At 49.5% G+C, this 24,188-nt stretch overlaps 1 protein-coding gene across 5 annotated transcripts in view; it reads right to left on the bottom strand.

Annotated features, from left to right (window-relative positions):
- RFX2 (regulatory factor X2) overlaps window positions 1-24,188 on the bottom strand; it is a 90,650-nt gene that overhangs the window by 35,525 nt on the left and 30,937 nt on the right. For all 5 annotated transcript variants that reach the window (XM_069591368.1, XM_069591370.1, XM_069591367.1 and 2 more), the window contains exons 2-4: window positions 5,917-6,029; window positions 3,345-3,434; window positions 1,116-1,195 (exon numbers count right to left, since the gene is read on the bottom strand). In XM_069591368.1, coding sequence (XP_069447469.1) covers window positions 1,116-1,195; window positions 3,345-3,434; window positions 5,917-6,021 — 275 coding nt within the window. In that variant the 5' untranslated portion in view covers window positions 6,022-6,029. The remainder of the gene's footprint in view (window positions 1-1,115; window positions 1,196-3,344; window positions 3,435-5,916; window positions 6,030-24,188) is intronic.

Here is a 24,188-nt window from a genome sequence, read left to right as displayed (position 1 = left end):
CCCACCGACCCACCCACACCCACACACACACACAGAGGCTCATGGGCACAAGTGCGTGTAAGGGCGGTGAAGCTGAATACCCCCAATGTCAGTGTCCTGCAGTCACAGATGCTGTCACCACTGGCGGCAGGGAGCGGGATGGGGAGCCTGGGTGAATGGTACAAGGGACTCTGGGCTCATTTTGCAGCTTCCTGAGAATCTAGTTCTTTCAACCCAGAAGGCCAGTTGTTTTTTTAAATGTAATTGCTTAATAAAAAGAATATCTAAAGGATTCCAAGAATTCGTCTGACGTTCCTTTAACATCTGGATAAAATCATTAACCACGTGCATTGATGTCCAGCCTGCTGCAGTGAAAGGAGGTCAGTAGGGGTTTTTCCTCAGGGGTGACTGAGGAAAGGCCCCTCTGGGGGTAGGGAGGTCCCTCCAGTCTCCGGGGGACATCATCTCTGACCACAGTGCAGTCAAACCAGGACACTACCACCAGAGTGCCCCCCAGAGCCTGCTGGGGCCCCAGGGTTCACTCATCCTCCTCTGGGTCAGCGCTGAGCTGTGGACACTCAGGATCCCAGCAGTCACATCTCTAACCACAGCCAGCCCCCCACGCCCTCCCAGGACCCCAACGGGGAGTTGTGAAACCAGAGTCAGAAGCAGGCATGAGGATGCATGCCGAGCAGTGAGCTTCTGGGAACTGCATCACTCTGCCCCAAGCATCACAGAGTTCAAAAGCAGAGAGCCCTGGACGTCCTTGACAAGTAGAAGATCAAGTTCTCAAAACATCAAGATAAGCCAGAGGCTAACAGAGGCCACAATGAAAAAGCAGAGATGGAAATGGTTTCTGGGTTTCGAAGGTGGGCTCTCCAGACTTCAAGGGTGGACTGGAGTTTCTGCTTTTTAAAACTGCCTTTCCTTGAAGTAAAACCACAAAGGCCTATGATTTCTGATATCTCCACTGGGCTGAGATGTCCTGATGGGGGTGTAATAGCTGGGTCACCCCACCAGGAGGTGAAGGGAGAAGATTGTGGGCAAACCCATTGCCAGGGGAGCTTAGTAGGCATGGTGGCCAGGTTGGTTCTCTGTAAACCCCTTCCTGGGGAGGGGAGAAGACACCCACGTACAAGGCTCCGTTGGTGAAGACGGCGTCCCCGCCCTCCACGTACTGCACCTGGGGGGGGTACACGTGCTGCACCGGCTGGACCTGAAACAACAGCAGACACTTGGTGTTACACGGTTTCCAGAATATTCAGGTGGAAATATCTCCTATTGCCTTTTGTGAACACTTAGTGCCACGTTACACTTGTTCCACCCCTGGCTGGCATGTCTGAAAACTAGGAGAGATGGTCACGTCGAGGCCACGTATTCTGGATTAGCCCGGACAGGGATGACTGCAGCAGGTTGGGGCCCCTATTCCATGCGGAGAGGAGCCCCGCTGGCACCTGGGAGCTGAGATGCAGAACAGGGCGGGAGGTGGTGGTGGCGATGGTGCCTGGGGTCTACTGGCCACTGGGCAGAGGGGCCGGTCCTGCTTGATGGTGGACACCACAGATGTGGACAGAACTGGGACCTTGGAGCGTCTGATCCCACTCCCAATCATTCCCACCCGCCAGCAGGGAAGGGGTTCAAGTGGCTCACTTGCTCTATCACCCCCGCACCACCCTCTTTGGTGCCCTAGTGGCAGTCCCCAGTAGCTGGGTTGGGGGAGGGGCCTTGGGAACCCCTCTGGGGAGAGACTGTGAAGGTCTGAGCAGAATCAGTAGGAGTGCTGGGCCTGGAGTAGGGGTTGGGGGCTGCGGGTAGAGGGCAGGGCCCCTCCTTCCTCTGTCAGTCCACAGCCTCAGCTGATGACCCCTGGGGGATGCAGGTGCTCTGATGGAGCCCAGAGCTCTGTGTGGGGACTCCGCTGTGGAGGGAGGCTTAGTGCACGCTTGATTCAAGCTCACTGGGAATGAGGAAATCAGGGGCAGGTCTCATCATGGCCTCTCTGTAGACCTTCATGCAGCGGCAGGATTGGATCGACTCCCACCTCTGAGGACACAACCCAGGGACATGCGCACACACATAATCCCTCTCGTCCGTAGTGGGTGGGTGTGATGCAGAGGCCGGGGTGATGCAGAGGTCGGCGTGATGCAGAGGTCAGCAGAGAGAGGAATGGTGGACACATGCCCAGCCCCACGGGACAGGGGAAGCTTCTGGAATCACGGAGCCATGGTCGCGCCCCTCCCTTGAGGAGCTGAGGCAAAGATGCAGGGTCCCTGCTGGGCACCCCCAGAGCCTTCGCTCCTCCTGCAGGAAACCCCAAATCACACAGCATCAGGCAAACCTCTCTAAGGAGTGAAGTCACTCAGTTATGTCCGACTCTTTGCGATCCCATGGACTGTAGTCTACCAGGCTTCTCTGTCCATGGGATTTTCCAGGCAAGAGTACTGGAGTGCGTTGCTTCCCCAGGGGATCTTCCTAACCCAGGGATCGAACCCAGGTCTCCTGCATTGCAGGCAGACACTTTACCCTCTGAGCCACCAGGGAAAGGCCAAACCTCTCTAAATACCTTGCTAATCTGAGCAGAGCCCCTTGAAGGGAAAAGCGTGTCGTCTGGGACCTCGCCATCTCCACGCTATGCTCATAGGTCCTGTTGCATGGGAGCCTGAATGAATTTGAACTCAGCATCTCACATAGAGCAGGAGTCGGCAAACTTGGGTCCTTAGGTCAAATCTGGCCCGCCTGATCTTACAAATAGTTTTATTGGCACACAGCCACACCATCCCTTCCACGAGAGTTGCATGGTTGTACCTGAGACTGTCTGGCCTGCAAAACCAACCAACCAAACAAAAAGCACAGTGAGGCCTTTTCCAAAAAAGGTTTGTCAATCGCTGCTAAGATCACGCTGCCTGTCTGAGCTGATGATCTGGGCTGTGATCTGGCTGCTAAGCCTACACTTTCAAGCTCTGTTCTCTAATCATTTAACTGAACAAGAGGCACCTGTCTGAGGGTCCAGCACTTGGCTGCGGGTGGGTCTGCCTCTCCTGGAGGCTCCATGTTCCTCCTATTCAGAAACCTCTGCTATCTGCCTGTGTGTCTACAGTTGCACCCCAGGCTCTACCTAGCAGCTCACTTGTGCCCAGAAGGCTGAAGATCTGAATGAATAAAGATCATCAGCTTTCTTGGCTTGTAGCAAACTATCTGCAGCAACAGATTTTTTTTTAACACTTCCAAAGAGAACTTCCTGGTAAGGAACCAAACATGTCACACAAAAGGAAACGACGAAACAGGAAAGGAAGCACTGTCATTCGGATGGGGGCTCCCAGGCATCCCATGCCAACCGTGTCCCACATCCCCTGTGCTGTGGTTACCTGCTGTGGCACCTGCTGGACTCTGGGGAGGGAGAGTGGCTGCATCTGGGCCCCTTTGGGAGCCGAGCCCGCTGCCTGGACCAACACCCTCTACAAGGGAAGGAGAGAGGACATTTAGGCTCATCATACGTGAATCCTGAAAACAAATACAGGTCACAGCCGGCCTGACGATGCCTGCTGCCGCTTAATGGAAACGTATGTAGGGGAGCAGTTAAGAAGAAGGAGGGCACACACATGCCCCCAGCAGCTTTGTCTCCTTGGGGTCTGTAGTCATCAGGGTGATGTGGGCTGAGAACTGGGTGCCAGCCACACTGCCTCCCCGGACAGGCTGGGTCACACCCCACTGTGTCTCTCACCCTCGACCTGCCCTCATTTGAGAAGAAAGGAAGCCCAGAGAGGTCACTGCTAGGTTGCAGTCCCAGCATCTCAGTATTGGAAGTTCCTTAACCCAGACTCGGGCCAGCCCCCTCCTGGCCTCCATGGCTGCTCTCTGGGCCCCTGGGCCATCTCCCCAGAATGGCTTTGTCACTTTGCTGGAGAACTGGTTGAACAGACAAAGCTAAGAAAGCGGAAAGGATCAAATGCACTCCGGAGGGGAGGGAGGAATAGGAGGGATTTGGTCGACTATGATTCTGTGATTGGCCTCGTGGACCCTATGCATAACCAGGTGCAGTTATTCTGCAGAGCTTGGCCTCATGAACACCACTGCACTAAGAATTCCACACACTTAGCCCTCCGTGAACTCGCCCCCAAAGACACAGAGAACACAGATGGCACACAGAGATCAACAGGATGGAAGGACAAACCCCAAGTGTACATCCACACAGGAGAACATCACTCAGCCAGGAAAAGGAGAGAAGCCCAAGTCTCAACACAATGTGAATGGACCCTGAGAACGTGACGCTCAGTGAGAGAGGCAGGCACAGAAGCACACACAGTGTGTGATTCTATTTACGTGAAACATCCAGAACAGACTGATCCGCAGGGACAGAGTGGATTCCTGGTTGCCTGGGGCTGGGGGTGAGGGATGGAGGGTCATTGCTAATGGGGAGGGGCTTTCTATTTGGGAGGATGAAGATGTCCTTGAACTAGCCAGAAGTGGAGGTTGCAAGACACTGTGAATGTCTCAAACACTGCTAAACTGTTCACCTTAAAATGGCAAATCTGTGTCGTGTGAATGTCACCTCAAATACATAAGAATTCTGAGGACTTGCAGGCACACACTCCAAAGCTGAGGCATCCAATATGGAAGGTAATAGCTGTGCCTCTCTGTGGCCACTGACATTCACTTCGATTGAAATGAACTGCAAATTTCAGTTGCTCTGCAGCCCTGGCTGCACTGCTGGTGCTTGGAGCCTGGTGGCGCTGGTGGCAGGACACTCCCACTGTGCTGGGAAGTTCTGCGGGACAGCGTGGGGCTGAGAGGAGAAGTAGGAAGTGTGCATCCTGCCATGGAGGGAGCAAGAAAGCCCCTCACTGGGGAGGCACTGGGTGCTCACTCTTCAGGAAGCTTGCAGGCGAGGCAGGTGCCCAAGGGGTGGGGGATGCAGCCACTGATCTGGGCTGGGGGGCTGGACCCATCTCCGGCAGGGGTGGAAGCCCTGGAGCCTGGGATGGACATGGAGCTCATGGCAGAATGCTGGGACCAGTCTGCCTGCAGTCGCCAGACTGAAGGCGGCTGCCACCCAGACCTGGGGCACTTGAGACTTGGGCTGGTGAGAGGGACCCCAGGGAACAGGAGCTGGAGGGCCCATGCATCAGATGCGGTGGGCAAGGAAACAGTGAGGCCACAGCCGCAGGTGATCACACCCTCTAGGTACCCAGGCTGGGGTGGCCACACTTCCAAGAAATAAATGCCACACATGCCCGACTACGTATTCCAAACTGAATAACTGGTCTCAGTGTCTATCTACTTGCTTTTGCTGAATTATGGGTTTTATTTTTCTTTTTTGCCTGTACCAATTCTTTCTGTCCAGCTCCTAATTTTCAGACTTGTAAATCATGGATAGTGGGCCTCTGCATATGTCTACGATTTCTGGTCTGTTCCATTATCTTCAGTTTCATGTAGAATTATGTTTATGTCTATTTTCTGGTGTATTCCAAACTACTGTGGAAATCTAGGAGCTGGGAGAACCTTGATGTGAAAATTCTCCGCAAATTTGAAAGAATATGCCACTTCTAATGCTAGATTCAATTATGAACCAATCCTAAGACTTCTCACTTCTGCGTAGAAGGCTCACTTCCAAGGTACCAGAAAACTGCCGCTAGCAGATGAGAATGAAGTCGATCAGAGTCCAAGAAGGGCTTTGGTTCTGAGTTTGGATCATTTCACCAATTCCTTGGTGGGGCCTTTTAAAACAAATGGTGGAAAAGCCAGATAACATGGCAAGAGGGAGGAACATGAGGGTGCATTTCAACAGCAGCAGCCGTGGAGCTGGGAAGTCAATTCAGAAGAATAGAGATGCCAGGCTCTGCAGATTCAAATGCTTTTTGAAACCGTGGTGGATGTGTCCACCCTGGCTGCACTGGTTTTCCCGGGACTGCCTAAGCAACAGGCAGCCTGATCTGTTACCTGCGGAGAGGCTGTCACTGGCTGGGCCACGGGCGCCTGGGCAGCCGCCGACGAGCACAACGCCACGGAAGCCGGGGAATCCGATCCACTCTCTGAGTTCTGCATGCTCAGGTCTAAAGAGAGGCGGAGAGAGAGGGAGGGGAGGGTGGAGAGAGAGGGGGGGCAGGGCTGCCATCACGAAGCCTGGAGAGGCGATGTACAAGGTAGTGAGCGAGCGGCAAGGACCAAGTTCAAGTGCGAGGATCCTGGCCAGACTAGGTAAGTAAGGGGCGGGGGGAGAGAGGCTTCGCAATCATTTCATAAGAAGAGAGAAGGGAGGCGTAGGAGGTACTTTTCCCAACAGAAACCTGAAAAAAAGCCCAGCAGGAATTCCTTAAGGACAGGTGTGGGACAATGGCGTTTCCCTTTCCAATCACATCAAGCTCGACTATTTTCAAGGGTTCATGCAATTTTTGAACCATTTATGGAGAAAATGAAAAGCGCCTGTTGGATGTTTGCCATCTGGGGAGCTACCACACCCCACTATAAGCGCATCTCTCAGGGCAGGGTGTCCTCTTGGCACTGTGGCCAGCGAGCAGGTGTCAGCGAGCAGGCTGGTGAGCAGGAGGTCTGTGGGACCTCCTGGGCCAGGTGAGGGGTGGAACAGCACCCCTGTGCCCCCAGTCATGACAACCACAGATGTCCCCAGATCCCAGTGTCCCTTTGGGGGCAGATTCAACACCAGCGAGAAAAAAAGTGATGGCAGAGGAAAGAATAGGCAACCTCCTTTGGGCTGGAGAAAAATCCTCAGGCATTTCAGCAATCAGAACAGGTGCATTTTGTTCCTCTGCCTATGAGAAAGCGTAAAACTACTGATATATTTTTCTGCAGCCAGGTGCACACACCTCTCAAATGGGTCATTTAAAAATTCTCTACCAAAAAATTCATGTAACCGCAGCACAAAGTGGCAGATGAGACTGACTCCAGGAAAATGCTGAAAGGCAAACTCTCTATATTAAAAAAAAATTTTTTTGGCCACGCAGCAGGGCATGCGGGATCTTGACTCCCCAGCCAGTGACTGAACCCATGCACCCCGCAGTGGAAGCATGGAGTCTCAATCATTGGACTGCCAGGGAAATTCCTCTCTACTTTTTAACAAACACTAGCTACCTTCAAGATTCAAGAAACAGATCAGCAACTGCAGACAGAGGAGATGGCTCTGGGGCCGCACACAGCTGTGTCATCTCCGTCTTGTCCCCTCCCGGCCACGGCTCTGAGCATGTCCTCCCACGAATGGCGGGTCTGGGCTCCCAGCTCCCGGGGAGACCTGGAAAGCATGGCACACACCGCGGTGCCCAGGACATGCTGCCAGAAACTCTGTGTGTCTCTGTAGCCCCAAGAGCCCCACCTCTAATAATAAGTAGATAATTTTTTAAAGGCTTTTATAAAATTCAAAGAAAAATTGATAATAGATTTAAACAATTTGCCTAAGGGAAGCAGAAAGGTGTGCATGTGTGTTTGTTTGGATCTGAGAGTGCTGGCTAAATTCCATCTTTATCGACTATCCCAGGTCCCTCCCACCCGCCCCCACCCCCAGTGCCTTTGGTACCACGGGCACCATCTGATGGACAGTGGCCATGCCTGTGGCATTTTTCTGTTTCCTGTGACCTTGGTTCAAGTTCTCACCACCAGAGGTCCCCAGATCCATACAATGACTGCTGCTTCTTATGCTCTTTGCCTCTTTTGGAGGAGGAAGAAGAGAAGGGACGGAGAGGGATGGAGAGGGAGGAGGAAGAGGAGGGAGAGGAGAAGGAGACTGTGAATTCCCAATCTGTATTTGCTGGGTCTCCAACTTGCTCTCCTTCCTGATGAAACTCACTTTCGGAATTATTCTACTGGAATTTGCCTAACTTGCGGTCTTATGTTCACGGTTTTCTCTGACCGTTTAAGCCAGTCAGTTCCCCACTCAGTACCATTCTGCCCCCATCTGAAGCCAGGAAGTGGGTAACTTCAGTGGCACCAGGGGGAAAGTGATTCAAACTCTCTATGAAATGAATCCACGAGTGAGAAAGTGAGGAGGCTGACTTCACTGAGACCAGTTCCTTAGTCCATAGTTGAAGTCTAATGGAGACAAGGAGAGGCTGTGAGTGAGTGGGATAGATGGCAGGCCCATGCTCTGCTTACTGTGGCCAGAATGCACCTTCCAGAGTGTGAGTTAGTCTAACACATTCTTGACCAGGATGCACTATCTGTCTCACAGTGTATGGCGTTTAGTGAAAAAGTTGGCTTAAAACTCAACATTCAGAAAACTAAGATCATGGCACCTGGTCCCATCACTTCATGGCAAATAGATGGGGAAACAATGGAAACAGGGACAGACTTTATTTTCTTGGGCTCCAAAATCACTGCAGGTGATGACTGTAGCTATGGAATTAAAAGACGCTTACTTCTTGGGAGAAAAGCTATGATAAACTTAGACAGTGTATGAAAAAGCAGAGACATCACTTTGCTGACAAAGGTCTGAATAGTCAAAGCTATGGTTTTTCCAGTAGTCATGTATGGATTTGAGAGTTGGACCATAAAGAAGGCTTAGAGCCAAAGAACTGATGATTTTGAACTGCGGTGTTGAAGACTCTTGAGAGTCCATTGGACAGCAAAGAGATCAAACCAGTCAATCCTAAAGAAAATCAATCCTGAATATTCATTGGAAGGACGGATGCTGAGGATGAAGCTCCAATACTGGGCCACCTGATGTGAAGAGTCGACTCATGGGAAAAGACCCTGATGCTGGGAAAGATTGAAGGCAGGAGAAGAGGATGACAGATGATGAGATGGTTGGATGGCATCACTGACTCAATGGATATGAGTTTGAACAAGCTCCGAGAGATGGTGAAGAACAGAGAAGCCTGGCACGCTGCAGTCCTGGGGCTGCCAGTTTGCCGTGACTGATTAAGTGAACAACAGCAACAAATGCCACTCAGACCAGAGTCAGCAGACTTAAGTCCCGAGTGGGACGTACGAGCCCACCTGATCTCTGTTACAACTACTAGACTTTGCCATCATAGCATAGGAGCAACCATGGCTGGCACAGGAATGAATGACCTTGGCAGGGTTCTGATAAAACTATTCATAAAAACAGGCGATGGGCCATGGCTGTTGGTCATTGATCCACATAATTTGGGTTTGATAAAGTGGTGTGGTTTCGGAAGACGTAGAAAAATTACACTGCCTTGATTTGAAGCCTGAGGCCCACGGCCTTCCATCCAGCACCTTGTTCCTGAGGCGACATCTCACCAACATGACAGGACTTGGGGGGACCCCAGAGGGTGACTCAAATTGGGAGAAGAGTGAAGTCGCTGACATTTAAAGACAAACAGAAATATCAGACATTGGTTAAATGCCAACTGTGGTCTTCCTGAAGCTTGCTGCTGCTGCTGCATGCTCAGTCATGTCCGACTCTTTACGACTCCATGAGCTATAGCCCGCCAGGCTCCTCTGTCCATGGCATTTCCCAGGCAAGAATACTGGAGTGGGTTGGCATTTCCTTCTCCAGGGGATCTTCCTGACCCAGGGATCAAACCCGCATCTCATGCACTGGCAGGTGGATTCTTTACCACTGTGCCAGCTATCCTGAAGTTTATGAAGCCACAAAGAAGGCTGATTCATTGAATGCCAGAACCCTAAAAGCCAGGGGTAGCCCTTAAAACTCAGGATGGGCAATTGGGCACAGCTCACTTTGGGGGGCTGTAGTGGGTTGAAGGGTGTCCCCCAAAATTCATGTCCCCCTGGAGTCTCAGGATGTGACCTTATTTGGAAACAGCGCCCCTGCAGATGTACAGAAGAGAAGGATGGAAAGGAGATCACAGGGGATGAGGGTGGGCCTCAAATCCAGTGATAGAGTTCTTAGAAAAGGACACACAGGGAAGAAGGCCATGTGACGGTGAAGGCAGAGACTGGGGTGACGCAGCTACAAACCGAGGATGCCGAGGCCCTCAGAGTTGGAGGAGGCAGGAAGGCGCCTCCCCTAGAGCGATCATGGCCCTGTTGACACTCTCCGGTCTCCCGAACTGCTAGAGGATTTTTTTTTTTTTTGGTTGTTTCAAGCCACCCAGGGTACTTTGAATGGCATCCCTGGGAAACCCACACAGGGGTCTCCCTATGGTCCACCCCATGAGGTGCTGGGGTCCTGCTTTGGTCCCAGGCACATTGTATCAGGCAGATGATACACATTTAGCAAATGAATGAACACCAGTAATGCCTCAGTATTACATCTGACACTGAATGATAAAAACTTACAGATAGCATTTCAGACACTGAGAGTCTATGATGGCACTTTATGAAACAGATAATGATACATGGAATTATTATTTCAAGTGACGGTACAGTTGGGAAATACAAAGAGGTTCATAGAGGTTTCAGAAAAAGCACAAACCACCTGGTTATTTCAGGGGTACCTAGGACTCTCCTGGGAAGGATAATGACTCTTTGAGACCAAATTCTCTGCTCCCTCAATTAATCCTTTGACACTGGGATCAGAAACAGAATGACAGATGCCTGGTGGGTCAGTCTGGCTGCTCCTGTACATGAAGATACAGCATGCCCATCTGCAGACAGTGTGATACCCTTCCTTTCCCACCTAAGATCACCAAGGTTGTAGGTTGCACATAAGCTGATCCAGTTTCCTGCAAAAACGTTTTATTTGGGTCCATTAATCAAGGGCTCTTAGCACATCAAACTTTAGGTTTTTTAAAACATGGTTTTTCAAAGGCATGCAAAAGAAACACTGGCTTTCAGTAACAGAGCAGCAAATTGGGTGGATTAAACCTTCTGCAGAAAACAACTGCAAAATCTGGGCAAATTATCATTATTTTTAAAGCAACTATTTAAGATACTGGAGGGTGACCGAAGCAGGAGGACACTGCCAGGGGTCCCGCCCTTGGAAGACCACTGTCACAGATCAGACTGCCTGGGGACTCTGGCTTTCGCTTGGGGGTAAATCCCCTGTGCAGGAATGCTTGGGTGGCAGAAAGCAGCAGGCTGGGCATCTTGAAGTGTCAAAGGAGAGAGTTCACAATGTTGGGGGGAATCTTGGAAGACAGAGAGCCACAGAGAGGATGAATCCCCAAATCTGACTACAGAGTACACCAAAACCCCAATTGGCTAAAAACCACACACGTGGAGGAGACATGGGGGTCTTGGAGAAAACCCAGCAGTTCACAGATGAAAATGCTAGGAGATTTCAGCTGCTACTCACTGCAGGAGGGCAGTTTGAGTCCAGCCAAGTTAACGGCCATCAGGGGGACATGGCAGAATCCAGAGATTCTGTAACATATCACTCATGGTGTCCAGGACCCAATAAAGACCGTGAGCTATGAGAAAAAATAGGAAATTGTGATTCATGCCCAAGAGAAACAAAAAAAGAGGAATAATTACAACCAAACTAAGATAATCCTGCTGTTGCTGATAACGCATACATACTGTATGACTCCAGTGATATGACATTGTGGAAAAGGAAAAACTATGGAGACAGCAAAAGATTGCCAGGAGTTGATGGAAGGAGGAATGGATAGGAGGAGAGAGGGTTTTTAGGACAGTGAAAATACTCTGTGGCTTCTTTGGTGGCTCAGCAGTAAAGAATCTGCCTGCCAGTGCAGCAGACACAGCTTCGATCCCTGGGTCAGGGAGATCCCGTAGAGAAGGGAGTGGCAACCCACTCCAGTATTCTTGCCTGGGAAATCCCATGGACAGAGGAGTCTGGTGGGCTGCAGTCCATGGGGTCGCAAAAGAATCAGGCATGACTGAGTGACTAAACAACACCACCAGAAATACTTTGTAGGCTGCTATACATTTGTCCACACTACTGAAAGTACACCACCAAGAGGGAACCCTAGTATAAAGTCTGGACTTGGGTTGCTCAGTCGTGTCTGACTCTGGACTGTAGCCTGCCAGGCTCCTCTGTCCATGGGATTCTCCAGGCAAGAATACTGGAGTGAGTTGCCATTCTCTTCTCCAGGGGATCATCTCTAACTAGGGATCAAACCTGGGTCTCTGGCAGTGCAGGCAGATTCATCACCATCTAAGCCCCAATGATGTGTTAGTATACATGTACTATCAGCTGCAACAGATGGACCATCTGGTGAGGGACGTTGATAATGGGGGAGGCTATGTAGGTGTGAAAGCAGAGTATACACAAAATTTCTGTACCTTCCTTTCAATTTTGCTGTGAACCTAAAACTGCTCTTTAAAAAAATCTAGGAATAAAAAGACTGACAACCTTCTATTTAAAGATTGACATGACAAGAATGAAACAGAAAAGAAAAGGAAAAAAACACAGATTGCCAATGCCAGGAATGGGATGAGCTATAGCACTACAAATCTCACAGAAATTAAAATGATAAAACGGAACTATTATGAACAACTTTAGCCAATAAATTTAACAATTTAGATCAACTAACACTGTTTTGAAAAACACAACAAACCCAAACTGACCAAGATAAAGTAGAAAATGTGCAGTCAGGGTTTCCCTGGTGGTCCCGTGGTTAAGAACCTGCCCTGCACTGAGGGGAGAGCCAGTTCGATCCCCCGCTGGGAAGATCCCACATGCTGTGGGGCAACTGAGCCTGTGCATCACAACAACTGAAGCCCACGCTCCACAACTACAGAAGCCCATGAACTGTAGAGCCTGTGTGCCACAGCAAGAGAAGCCACAGCAGTAAGAAGCTCATGAACTTCAACTAGAGACAGCCCCCACACAGCAATGAAGACCCAGCCCAGAGAAAAATAAAAATTAATTAAAAATAAATAAAAAAATAAGTTCTTAAAAAAAGAAAATATATGGTCACACAGAGAAATTGAATACATTATTGAAAACCTCCTTACAAAGAAAAGTCCAGGCACAAACAGTGTCACTTGTGAATGCTATCCAACACCATAAAGGGAATTAACACACAAATTCCACCAGAAAATAGAGAAAGTAATACTTAACAACTCATTTCATGGGTCAGCAAAGTCCTGATGCCAAAATTTGATTTAAAAAAATTATAAGAAAAGTATTTAGACCATTATCTCTCATGAGCACACTTACAAAAATCATAATAAAAATAACAAATCAAATCTAGAAATATATAACCAATATAACCCATACTTACATTGTCAATTGACTTTTCTAATGGTGCCCCAGCTCTCTTCCTTCTCAGTTGATTTTTGACAAAAGTGTCAAGGCAATTCAACAGAGAAAGGAAGTCTCTTAAACAACTGATATATCCACATGGGAAGAAGAAAACAAATGAACTTCGACCCCTGCCTCACACCATACACAAAAATGATTTTGAGTTAGATCACAGACTTATACATAAAAGTTAAAACATGATACATTAGATTTCACAAAAATTTTAAACTTCAGCTCATTAAAGATTTCATCAAAAGGCCAAATTGTTAAGTTCCAGTCTAGGAGAAAATATTTGCAAAAATTGTTTCTGACAAAGGGCTTTTATCCACAATATATAAAAAACTCCCTACAACTCAATAAGAAGAAGACAATCTAATGGGCAAAAGACTTCGATAGGCACTTCATAAAGGTATACAGATGCCCCATAAGTATATGAAATAGTATTTAACATTGACAGTCACTAGGGAAATGCAAATCAAAACCACAATGAGATGCCACGAAACACTCAACGACTAGAACGGCTAAAATAAAAATCTGACAACCAGTGTTGTGAGCACATGCTGAAACTGTAACTCTCATGCACTTGTGGGGTGTCAAATGATACCACCACATTGGGGAAAAGGTTTGGTAGTTTTCTAGTAAGTTCAACCTACCATTTAAGGCAGAATTCTTCTCCTGGATGTTTATCCAAGAGAAATGGAAACATATGTCTTCAAAAAACTAGCACATTCATAGCAGTTTTCTAGCCAAAAGGGAGAAAAAACCCAAATGTCCATCAGAAGAAGAATGAATCAGAAACTGCAGATTGTGGTAAGTTGAAGATGCAGAGCATAATCCCTCAAGCAACCACTGAACACGGACACACACACAGACGCAGCCAAAAAGCTGATGGGGAAAGCAACTTACTGAGAGATAAGCGTGAACTGCAGATAGCACGCGGGTGAATCTCAAAGTCATTACACTGAGTGCAAGAAGATGGATCCGAAAGAGTATGTTCGTAATACAGACTGGCTAATTAATACAAGGTTAAAGAAGAGTCAGAGGAGTGTGGGCGCTGGGCCTGAGAAGGGACAGGGGAGCTTTGAGAGGGGTGGATGGGCACGTTCTCTATGTGTCAGGACGCGTATTACACGGGAAATCCACCTGCCCAAACTGGACAGCTAAAGATTTCCACATTTATTGTCTGTCTTTTTTTTTTTTTTATGTGGACCGTTTTTAAAGTTTTTATTTAATTTGTTACAACATTGCTTCGGTTTTATGTTTTGGTCTTTTTGGCCACGAAGCATGTGGGATGTGGGATCGTAGCTCCCTGACCAGGGACTGAACCCACTTCCCTGAACTGGAAGGTGAAGTCTTAATTACTGGACCACCAGGGAAGTCCCTATTGTCTGTAAATCTTAACCTATAAAAACCTTTACTAGCGAGTGGAGGATGGGGAGGGGGTATCTGTACAGGCGGCACAAAATGTAGAGTGCTGATGACTGTAGAGACTGGTGGCGGCTACTAGGCATTCATCACCTGCATGTTTCTCCATCTATTTGCCCTGAAGTGATGGGATCAGATGCCAGGATCTTAGTTTTCTGAATGTTGAGTTTTAAACCAACTTTTTCACTCTTCTTTTTCATTTTCATCAAGAAACCCTTTAGTTTTCTTTGCTTTCTGCCATAAGGGTGGTGTCATCTGTGTATGGAGATCCAATCTGTCAATCCTAAAGGAAATCAGTTTCCTGAATATTCATTGGAAGGACTGATGCTGAAGCTGAAACTCCAATACTTTGGCCACCTGATGCAAAGAACTGAATCATTGGAAAAGACCCTGATGCTGGGAAAGATTGAAGGCAGGAGGAGAAGGGGATGACACAGGATGAGATGGTTGGATGGCATCACTCATGCAATGGACATGAGTTTGAGTGGGCTCTGGGAGTTGGTGATGGACAGGGAAGCCTGGGGTGCTGTAGTCCATCCATGGGGTCGCAAAGAGTTGGACACGACTGAGTGACTGAACCGAACTGATCCTGCATGTGGATTTTGTTGATGCTTGAAAATTCCATAACAGCAAGTTAAACCAGAAAAGTCATCCTGCTATTGGTTTTCAGCCACAAAGAGTGAGTGCTGGGTCCTGCCTTTCTCCACAGCACTGGTGCTGAGGTAGCAGCCCGTGAAGAGGGGACCAGCAGTTTCAGGGGTCCTTCTGGAAGGTGTGAGGCGGGATCAGGGTGATTGACCCCCCAGGGGCTGTGGGAAGGTAGCCAGCCTCGAGGACAAGGGGAGCAGACACCGCACACAATGTGAAGTCCTCGGCACTTCCATTTTCCTGCTCACCTGGGTCAGGCTCATGGGTGACTGCAATCAACTTGGGTGGCTGAGCATCTGCTCTGAACTTGAACTTGTGATCAGAACTCGGAGTCATTCCATTGCGTCTTCCTGCTTGTTCTACCACACTCACTTGTCCTCTCTCCTGTTCTTCTTCCCCAGGCCAGGACTCAAGCCTTCTTTCTCTGACGGCTTTCCGTCTTTGGCCGCTGCCTGGAACAGAACCCATGGCCCAGCCTGGCCAGGTTGGCCCAGAGCTCTGTGTGGCTCAGAGACACGCCCAGTGTGTTGTTTGTAAGCCGAGCATGGTTCCTTTGTCGTGTGCTCCAAGATAAGGGCAGGCTTGAGAAAGTGGGAACACGCAGGGCCATGGGCGCAGCTTTCCCCTCCTGGGCCGGCCTGGCATTTAGAATGCACGTCTGACCTGCTGGAGACGCTGCCCAGGAACACCCACCAGTGCGAACAGGGGCGAGGGTTCCTGAGCATCTGTGAAGGGACCCAGTAGAGACCCACTGTCAGCAGCCCTGGATCAGGGCCTCGATGAATGAATCTGCCCGGGCACAAAGGGAAGAGGCTTCTGTTGACAGGAAAATACTCTGGTTACCCAGCAACCAGTAATGACAGGAAAGGAAATGTAGAAAAAGCTGAGGGCAATTTCTGGGCCCGGTTCCTAGCCTGGTGCTGACTCACCACGACCTGAAGCAATGGCCTTTCTATTCCTGCTCCTCCCTGAGCCAAGTGGAGGGATCACCTGCCTTGCATGGGTCTCTCGACATTTAGGAAGCTGCTTGTCATCTCTGGGTAATTAGGGGAGGGCAGCCTGCTGGGTTTTGGTTCCCTTTGTTCTGAATGGCCAATTAACTTCCACTCTGGGGCTTCCCTTGTGGCTCAGCTGGTAAAGGATCTGCCTGCAATGTGGGAGACCTGGGTTTGATCCCTGGGTTGGGAAGATCCCCTGGAGAAGGGAAAAGCTACCCACTCCAGTATTCTGGCCTGGAGAATTCCATGGACTGTATAGTCCATGGGGTTGCAAAGAGTCAGACATGACTGAGCAACTTTCACTTCACTGGGGAGTCGCAGACCTTTTACTCTTACTTTGGGGAGAGACACGTGGCCTCTGCTGGTATTTGGTGGCATTCGATGGCACCTGGGTCCATAAGCAATTCATGTCTTCCCTATGGACGAGAAGCCACAAGTCCAGAATGTTCTCAAGAGCACGGGTTGTCTTGCACCCCGGGGTCTGGCTTGACACCTGTGTTGACATTCGCAGAGTTGTTACGGGGACCAGAAGCATCAGGTCACTTTGCTGCTCATGGGTCCCCGCAAGTCTGAGGCCGGGCCTGGGGAGCAAGCCATGTGAGGTCTACTTTCTCAATTGGCCCTGTTGGGGCGTGGCCCCTGCTGTGGGCTGGTTACCCAGCGGAGACCTGTATGCTTGCAGAACGAAACGCCCCTCTCCTCTTTGCTGAAAAGTGGATCCTACAGCACTCCATCAAGGAGATCAAACCAGTCAATCCTAAGGGAAATCAACTCTGAATATTGGAAGGATTGATGCTGAAGCTGAAGCTCCAATACTTTGGCCACCTGATGAGAAGAGCCGACTCATTGGAAAAGACCCTGATTCTGGGAAAGATTGAGAGCAAAAGGAGAAGGAAGTGACAGAGGACGAGATGGTTGGATGGCATCACTGACTCAATGGACATGAGTTTGAGCAAACTCCGGGAAGATAGTGAAGGACAGGGAAACCTGGCATGCTACAGTTCGTGGGGTCGCAAAGAATCGGACAATATTCAGTGACTGAACAACAACATAATCATCCATGGAGGTGGAAATCACATCCTTTCTATCTTTGGCCCTCCCAGCCCCCTCCCCTCACTAGGCACTTATGCAGGGTCCCCACTGTGGATAATCGGCAGGTCATTCTCCGTGAGGGGCTGGCCCAGGCACTGTGGGTGCTGATGGCACCTCTGGCCCCCACCCACCAGACGCCAGGAGTACCTCCCCCACCCTGAGTCTCCAGACACTACCGACCGTCCCTGGGGCGGGGGACAGGGTTGCCTCACTGGAGCAGCAGCATCTTCAGGGACTGTGCAGCCTCTGGGACATGAAACAGACAAATGGTGCTTGAGAACGAGACTCAAAGACAGGTTGAGAACAGGGACAATGACAGGGCGGGCCCTGCGGTGACCTGGGCCCCAAATAGTTGAAATTCTGCTAGATGAGGGGCACAGAATGAGGGGGGAAACAACTGGACCCTTTAGAATCTACCACTCTTTCTAAGCATCATAATTTCAACTCACATCAAGGCTGACCCAACACTGGCCTAAACCTTTCGGATGCCCTGGCATTCCTCTGTCAATTCTCAGGTTTTTTTTTTGTTTTGTTTTTCCTTTTGCAGCCATAGACTCTGAGGGATCAGAATTGGCTCTGAGTCGCTCTGGAATGAAGTATCTTCAGAATTCAAATTCCTTTTTCTTTTGGTCAGAATTGGGCTTCTGTTGCTGTTTTCGTGACGGGAGCCAAGCCATCCCTCCTTCTCCAGCAGAGACAGGATCAGGCCCCAGCCTTTGAAACTGGCCGTCAGAGGTCTCTAAGCATGATGCCAGGGGTGGGAGGCAGGCAGGTGCTCAGCCGGTCACAGGGGTCAGAGTTGTGTGGGACATGCCCCTCCGAACTCCAAGGACCACGACCTTCCCCCACATTGTAATGGGGCAACGCTGTCTCACTTTCCTCCTAAAGAGACATGATTTGACTATGAATGTAAAAATCGTCCAGACTTAGGTATGGTTACCTCATCTGGGATGTGGTCTGATTTTAGTTACCACTGACAACGTCACAGATTCAGGGGAAAACGTGAATCAAAAAACCGTCAGCCTGGGACTTCCCTGGTGGTCCAAGGTCTAAGACTCCGTGCTCCCAATGCAGGGGGCCTGGGTTCGATTCCTGGTTAGGGAACTAGATCCTGCGTGCTCTAACTAAGACCCCCTCATGCCATAACTAAGATCTAGCACAGCCAAGAACAAACAAACAAAAAACCACACCAGCCTGCCCTGACATTCTCATGCAGCAAATGTACTTCTGGAAAGCACTCTAATTCCATCCCCTCATAGTAATCACTTAAACTGCACGAGACTTGGGTTCCAGGGAATTCCCCCCTGGTTGGGCAGGGGGAGGCCCCCCCCAAAATTCAGCGCATCAGTCACTTATCTGTCCCAGGAGGAGGGTTGCTGAGAAGTGTCATCTGCTCACCCAGGTACACATGCACCCACAACACACACACACACACACACGCACACACACGTATACCCATACACAGGAAGCAACGCACACTGACATACCTGTGTATACACACATGCAAACACAGAAACATATAGGGCACACGGACACACTAATACACACGCATGTGTACACACACACATACCCCCACAGGCAACCTGAGGAAACTGGACGCAAGCACTCGTAAGACACTGTTGCCATTTTCTTACTCTGGATGTTTCTACTAAACTGAAGGTTGACTAGACCCCCGGGCTCAGGAGGGAGAAACTAATGATTCTTACAGTAAGCGGAGGGACTCCTATGTGTACATGTCTGCACACTTGCGTTTAGTTCTCTCTGCAGAGAAGTTCCTCATCCTGGGGTTCTGCTCTGAACTGTACCTCTGTCACCCTACTTGGTGAAACAACCTCTCCATCCCAGACCTACCACCTCCACTGCATCGTCTACCTGCCCCTCACATCCTCCTCCATCCAGCCTGGATCCCAACCTGCTGTTTCTACCCCTCTCTTGCTGGTCAGCTCCAAGGTGTTTACTCTGGCCCACAGGGCTGGGTCACTCTTGGAAATGGGGCTGTCCCGGGCCCTGTGGGTACCGAGCAGCATCCTCAGGCCCCATCCCCCTTCGAGGCCAGGAACACCTCTCCAGTCACAACAACCATAAATGTGGAGACATCCCCCAGGGTCCCCTGGAGGGGTCTGGGGGTGAAGCCAGCTGGGATGAGAGGAGCTGCCCCTGTTTCCTGGAACTGTTCGTAAATCACAACCTCGTTTTCCACACAATCCCAGGAGCCTTATCTGCGTGTCAAAAGTTTGAGAAGAGCTGCTTGCGACTGTCTCGGCCTCAGCACTAGTGACTTTGGGGGCCCAACATCCTCCATGGGGGGCAGTCCTGGGTGCTATAGAGCAGCCTCCCTGGTCCCCACCCATTCGATGCCAGGAACACCCCCAGTCGTGATGACCACAGGTGTCCTCAGACATCGCCCAGTGTCCCCTCGAGGCAGGGTCATCCCCCAGGAGACGCCCTGGTCTGAGGCCACAACCTCGCTAAGCATGGCGTTTCCACACCCACCACACACTCTTCTGGGTGCCGGGGGCCTCGCGTCTGCCTCCTATCATGCAGCTGTGCATGTTAGAAAACAAAGTCTGGGTCTTAGTCATCCTTGAGGACCCCTCCCAGCCCCTAGCATGTTGCCCACGATGGATGACCCCCCGGATGTGGTTTGGAGTGAGCGGGTGCAAGGGGACCCCTCACAGCTGTTGGGGGCTGCCTGCCCTGTCTGCCTCCACTGAGCCGGTCACTGGGTCTGCCTCCCACTGGCCAGGGTCCTTGCCCTGGGGTCTGGGGCGCAGTGCTATCAGTGTTTTGCTTTTTTATTTGGGCAGGTGTGAAAGGCATTGAGTTAACTTGTCCCCTTCTTGAGTGGCCCCTACAAAACAGAGGAGCGAGCAGGAGGGGGAGGGGGTAGGATGATGAGGACCAGGCCAGGCACTGCTTCCTCGACCAGCATCTTCTGGGTCTGAGCCGGTGACAACCCAGCCCAGGATAGGGCTGCCTGGTACCAGGCCACTTCCTGTCCCCCTCAGCATCCCAGAGATAGCCAGCGACCACGGGTGATGAGCAGCACCTCTGTGACAGATTCGGGCCCAAAGGAGAGGCTGGCTGGCTTTACCCGTGTGACAGCACACCAGGACCTTCCAAGTCACCCCCAACTCCCCGCCGGTCATCACCCCACTCCGGGATTTTAAAAGCAGAGAAACAGACTACCTAAAAATGGAGAATGTCTCCTTGATGTGAGAGCAGGGGAGGAGCCCTTAAAAACTCCAAGCACGATAACTCTATCCCCCAAGGGAGGAAGGGCTACTTCACCCAAAGATGTGAGGTGCCCAAGCTGCCAGGCCTGCTATGTAGGGGTGGGGTGGGGTGGAGAGATGTCCATGGGAATTTTATTAAATGATCAATTTAAAAGAAAAGTTTAAAATTAGGGACTTCCCTGCCAGTCCAATCCTGGAGAAGGCAGCGGCTACCCACTCCAGCATTCTTGCCTGGAGAATTTCACAGAGGAGCCTGGAGCGCTACAGTCCATGGGGTTGCAAATAGTCGGACATGACTGAGCAACTAACACAGTGCTTAAAAGAAAAGTTTAAAATTAGAGACTTCTCTGGTGGTCCAATGATTAAGACTTGGCCTTCCAATGCAAGAGGAGCGGGGTCGATCCCTGGTGGGGAAGCTAAGATCCCACATGCTTCTGGGCCAAAAACCAGAACGTAAACAACAGAGGTAATATTGTAACAAATTCAATAAAGACTTTAAATAAATGATCAACATTAAAAAAAAATCTTAAAAAATAAATAAAATCAGGCTGTGCTGTGCTCGGTCATATCCGACTCTTTGTAACCTCATGGACTGTAGCTCGCCAGGCTCCTCTCTCCAGAGAATTTCCCAGGCAAGAATATTGGAGCGGGTTGCCATTCTCTTCTCCAGGGGATCTTCCCAACCCAGGGATCTAACCTGGGTCTCTTGCACTGCAGATGGATTCTTTACGACTAGTGCCACCTGGGAAGCCCCTGAAAGATGACTTTCCTAAACTGGGACCGCATCCAAAACAATTTTCCGGAATGCAGAGCAGCATTTCTTTTGGAAGAATTTATATTCCTCAGTATGTAACAATCTATAATTCTCCTGCTGCAGGAACAATTGTGTGTTCTAATTAACCTTTGGGGTAATCTTCATGTAAGTCAGAACTTACTCATCTTGATTCCAGCAACGTTTGACCTAATTGGATATGTATGTATCTTTTTAAATTTATTTGGCTATTTCGAGTCTTAGTTGCAGCATGTGGGATCTAGTTCCCTGACTAGGGATCGAACTTGGGCCCCCTGCATTAAGAGAGGAGTCTTAGCCACTGAACCACGAGGGAAGTCTCATAATTAGATCTTGATTACATCTAATAGGGATGACATCTAACAAGATTTTTTTTTAACAGCTTGCTTTATTTGTTTTAGAACACAAATGACATCCTGTGATAAGTTTTGGCTGCAAAACAACATTGGGAAATGTGTTCAGATCCGTTACATTGTCGTAAGACCTGAGCTGAAATGCTGATATGAAGGTGCAGAGAGCATGTTCTGGGGGCTTCAGCCAGAATCGCCCGCCAAAGAGAAACACAACAACAACAACACAAGGAAACACAAATCTGCGCGACTCGGCAAGTCTCCCTGCAAGGGCTGCTCTACTGACTGCAGGCTGCTGCGTTCTCACACGGGTGGCAGTCGTGGGGTGTCGGCGGCCTCCATCTGACGGCCCACACTCAGATGAACAAGGCAGGATCAAGTCCCCACCAAAAACTTGCCCTGGCTAACATTTCTCAATTTATAGCCCTGGTTGGTGGGCGGGCGGTGGTGCAGGGAGGAGGGAAAGAAATGTGTCACCAGCTTTGAATGAAGTTCATGGGCAGTGTTTACCTCAGCAACCGCGTCCAGTAAACAAGTGTTCTCTCTGCTGGGGAGTGACACTGTTTTGATCAAAAGCCACCCTGTGCAAAGTGGCTGCAAAGCGCCCCTCAGCAGGGTGAGCATCTGGTGGGAACATCCTGCTTCTTTTTTTCTGAAAAAATCTTTTTTGGAGTATAGTTGATTTACAACGTTGTGCTAGTTTCTGCTGCGCCGCAAAGTGAGTCAGTTGTATGTACACATGCATCCACTCCTTTTTAGATTCTTTTCCCAAACAGGTCATTGCAGAGCACTGAGTAGAGTTCCCTGTGCTATACAGTAGGTCTCTATTAGTTATCTGTCTTATATATGGTAGTGTGTATATGTTAATCTCAATCTCCTAATTTCCCTCCCCCTCTTCCTCCCTGGTAACCATAAGTGTGTTTTCCACATCTGTGACTATTTGTTTTGTAAATGAGTTCACTTGTACCATTTTTTTTTTTTAGGTTCCACATATAAGCAATGTCATAAGCATAATGTACACACTCCCCTGAGGATCACCTGCATTCCCAAATTCTTAAGAGGAATATTGAAGAACCAGAAGGTTCAGGGTTCACTTTCCATCACCAGCCACCCTGACATGTGACTGTCTTTACGAGTGAGCTGTTGAAGCCTAGCTTTTCTGCTATTTTGGAGCAACAGGAATAAAAACTTTATGCTGAAAAATGACAAAGGAGTTGAAGTTTATCAAGGACCTAAGATAAGTAGGCTAGATGGGTAAAGATGTTTATAAACACAAGAAATTAGATCAAAAAAGATATTCGACTGGAGACTGAAATAAGTCTCCAGCTGAGAAAAGTCTAGGACATATTCAAGGGACTGAAAGTTCCTTTGTTGTTGTTGTTGTTTTTCTCCCAACAGCTCCTCCTGGTTTGCATGGATGGGATACCAGTGTGACAACACAGTTTCTTCTAAATCGACCCTCGGTGGACCCACGTCTACCTGTGGTGGCAGATCAAACTCAAACAGTTTCACCAGGGAAAAATATATGCAGATGTTCAATTAAAACCTGGAGTCCGCAGTCCTGGCACTGTTTGCCGGCCCTCATTGTTTGCTGAGTAACAACGGTTGCCAGGGGCGACGCAGTCCACTCCCGTCTCCAAGAGCCTGTTGCTGGGCAACTGCGAGAATACTTCCCAAACCAAACAATGTCATCCCAGAGCAATCCCCTCTATCTCACATTAACCAGATCTAAAAAAAAACCCTCCCAAATATGTAATCTATTATTTTCAGAAGCCCAAAGAGAAAGGCAAATAATCTCCTCTCTATAGTAACCGAGGGGAAAACAGTTTACCATATTTGTTCTGAAATAACAAAACCTAAGAAGGACCAACTTTCTCCGTGGAAAGCATCAGAGGAGGGACTTCTTTAAGCCTTCCTAGTGCTGGGAGGAGAAAGTGCCTTTTTCTCCAAGAGGAAAGAATTTATTTATCACCAAGCCAACAAGGTGGGGTAGCTCGTAACTGCACCCAGGTTTTCTGGGCAGTGATTACACAAACTGAAACAGCCCGGAGATTCAGCTATTTGAAAAACACGTAAGAACAGAGCAGTAGATACCTAATTAAAAAGACTTTTGAGAACGTCACGTGCGTAAGAAATAAGTGCAAAGGAAACCATGGACTTGGCATTAGAAACATCCTGCGACAGTATCCTGCAACAGTACGGGAAGAAACCGACAGCACCTGGCAACCTGGTGTCTGCTCTCCCCCCCCCCAATCCCCCCTGCTCCGAGAGGGGAAGTCTCCCGGAAGAGGAAGCGAGGCCACACTGGGGCCCCCAGATGGCAGGAAGCACAAGGGCACACAGGGAGAGGCCACAGGGAGGTCCCTAGTGTTGGCCAATCTTGACCCACAGAAAAAAGAAAGCCAGCTGAACTCAAAGACAGAGAGCTCCCGCTTGGTAGAGCAGTACAGGCTGTGCCTGGGTCCCAGGGGTCTCTGGACCAGGAAAAGGGAGAGGGGGCAGCCCCCCATCTTACAAAGGGATTGGGGAGTTCTAAGCTATGGTCTGATTTTAGGGGGAGCGCAGCCAAGGATCTTCGAACACATT

This window comes from Ovis canadensis, chromosome 5 (assembly GCF_042477335.2).
Source record: "Ovis canadensis isolate MfBH-ARS-UI-01 breed Bighorn chromosome 5, ARS-UI_OviCan_v2, whole genome shotgun sequence".
Classification (NCBI taxonomy): domain Eukaryota; kingdom Metazoa; phylum Chordata; class Mammalia; order Artiodactyla; family Bovidae; genus Ovis; species Ovis canadensis.
Note: the sequence above shows the minus strand (reverse complement) of the source record. Positions and strands in the feature narration are given on the sequence as shown.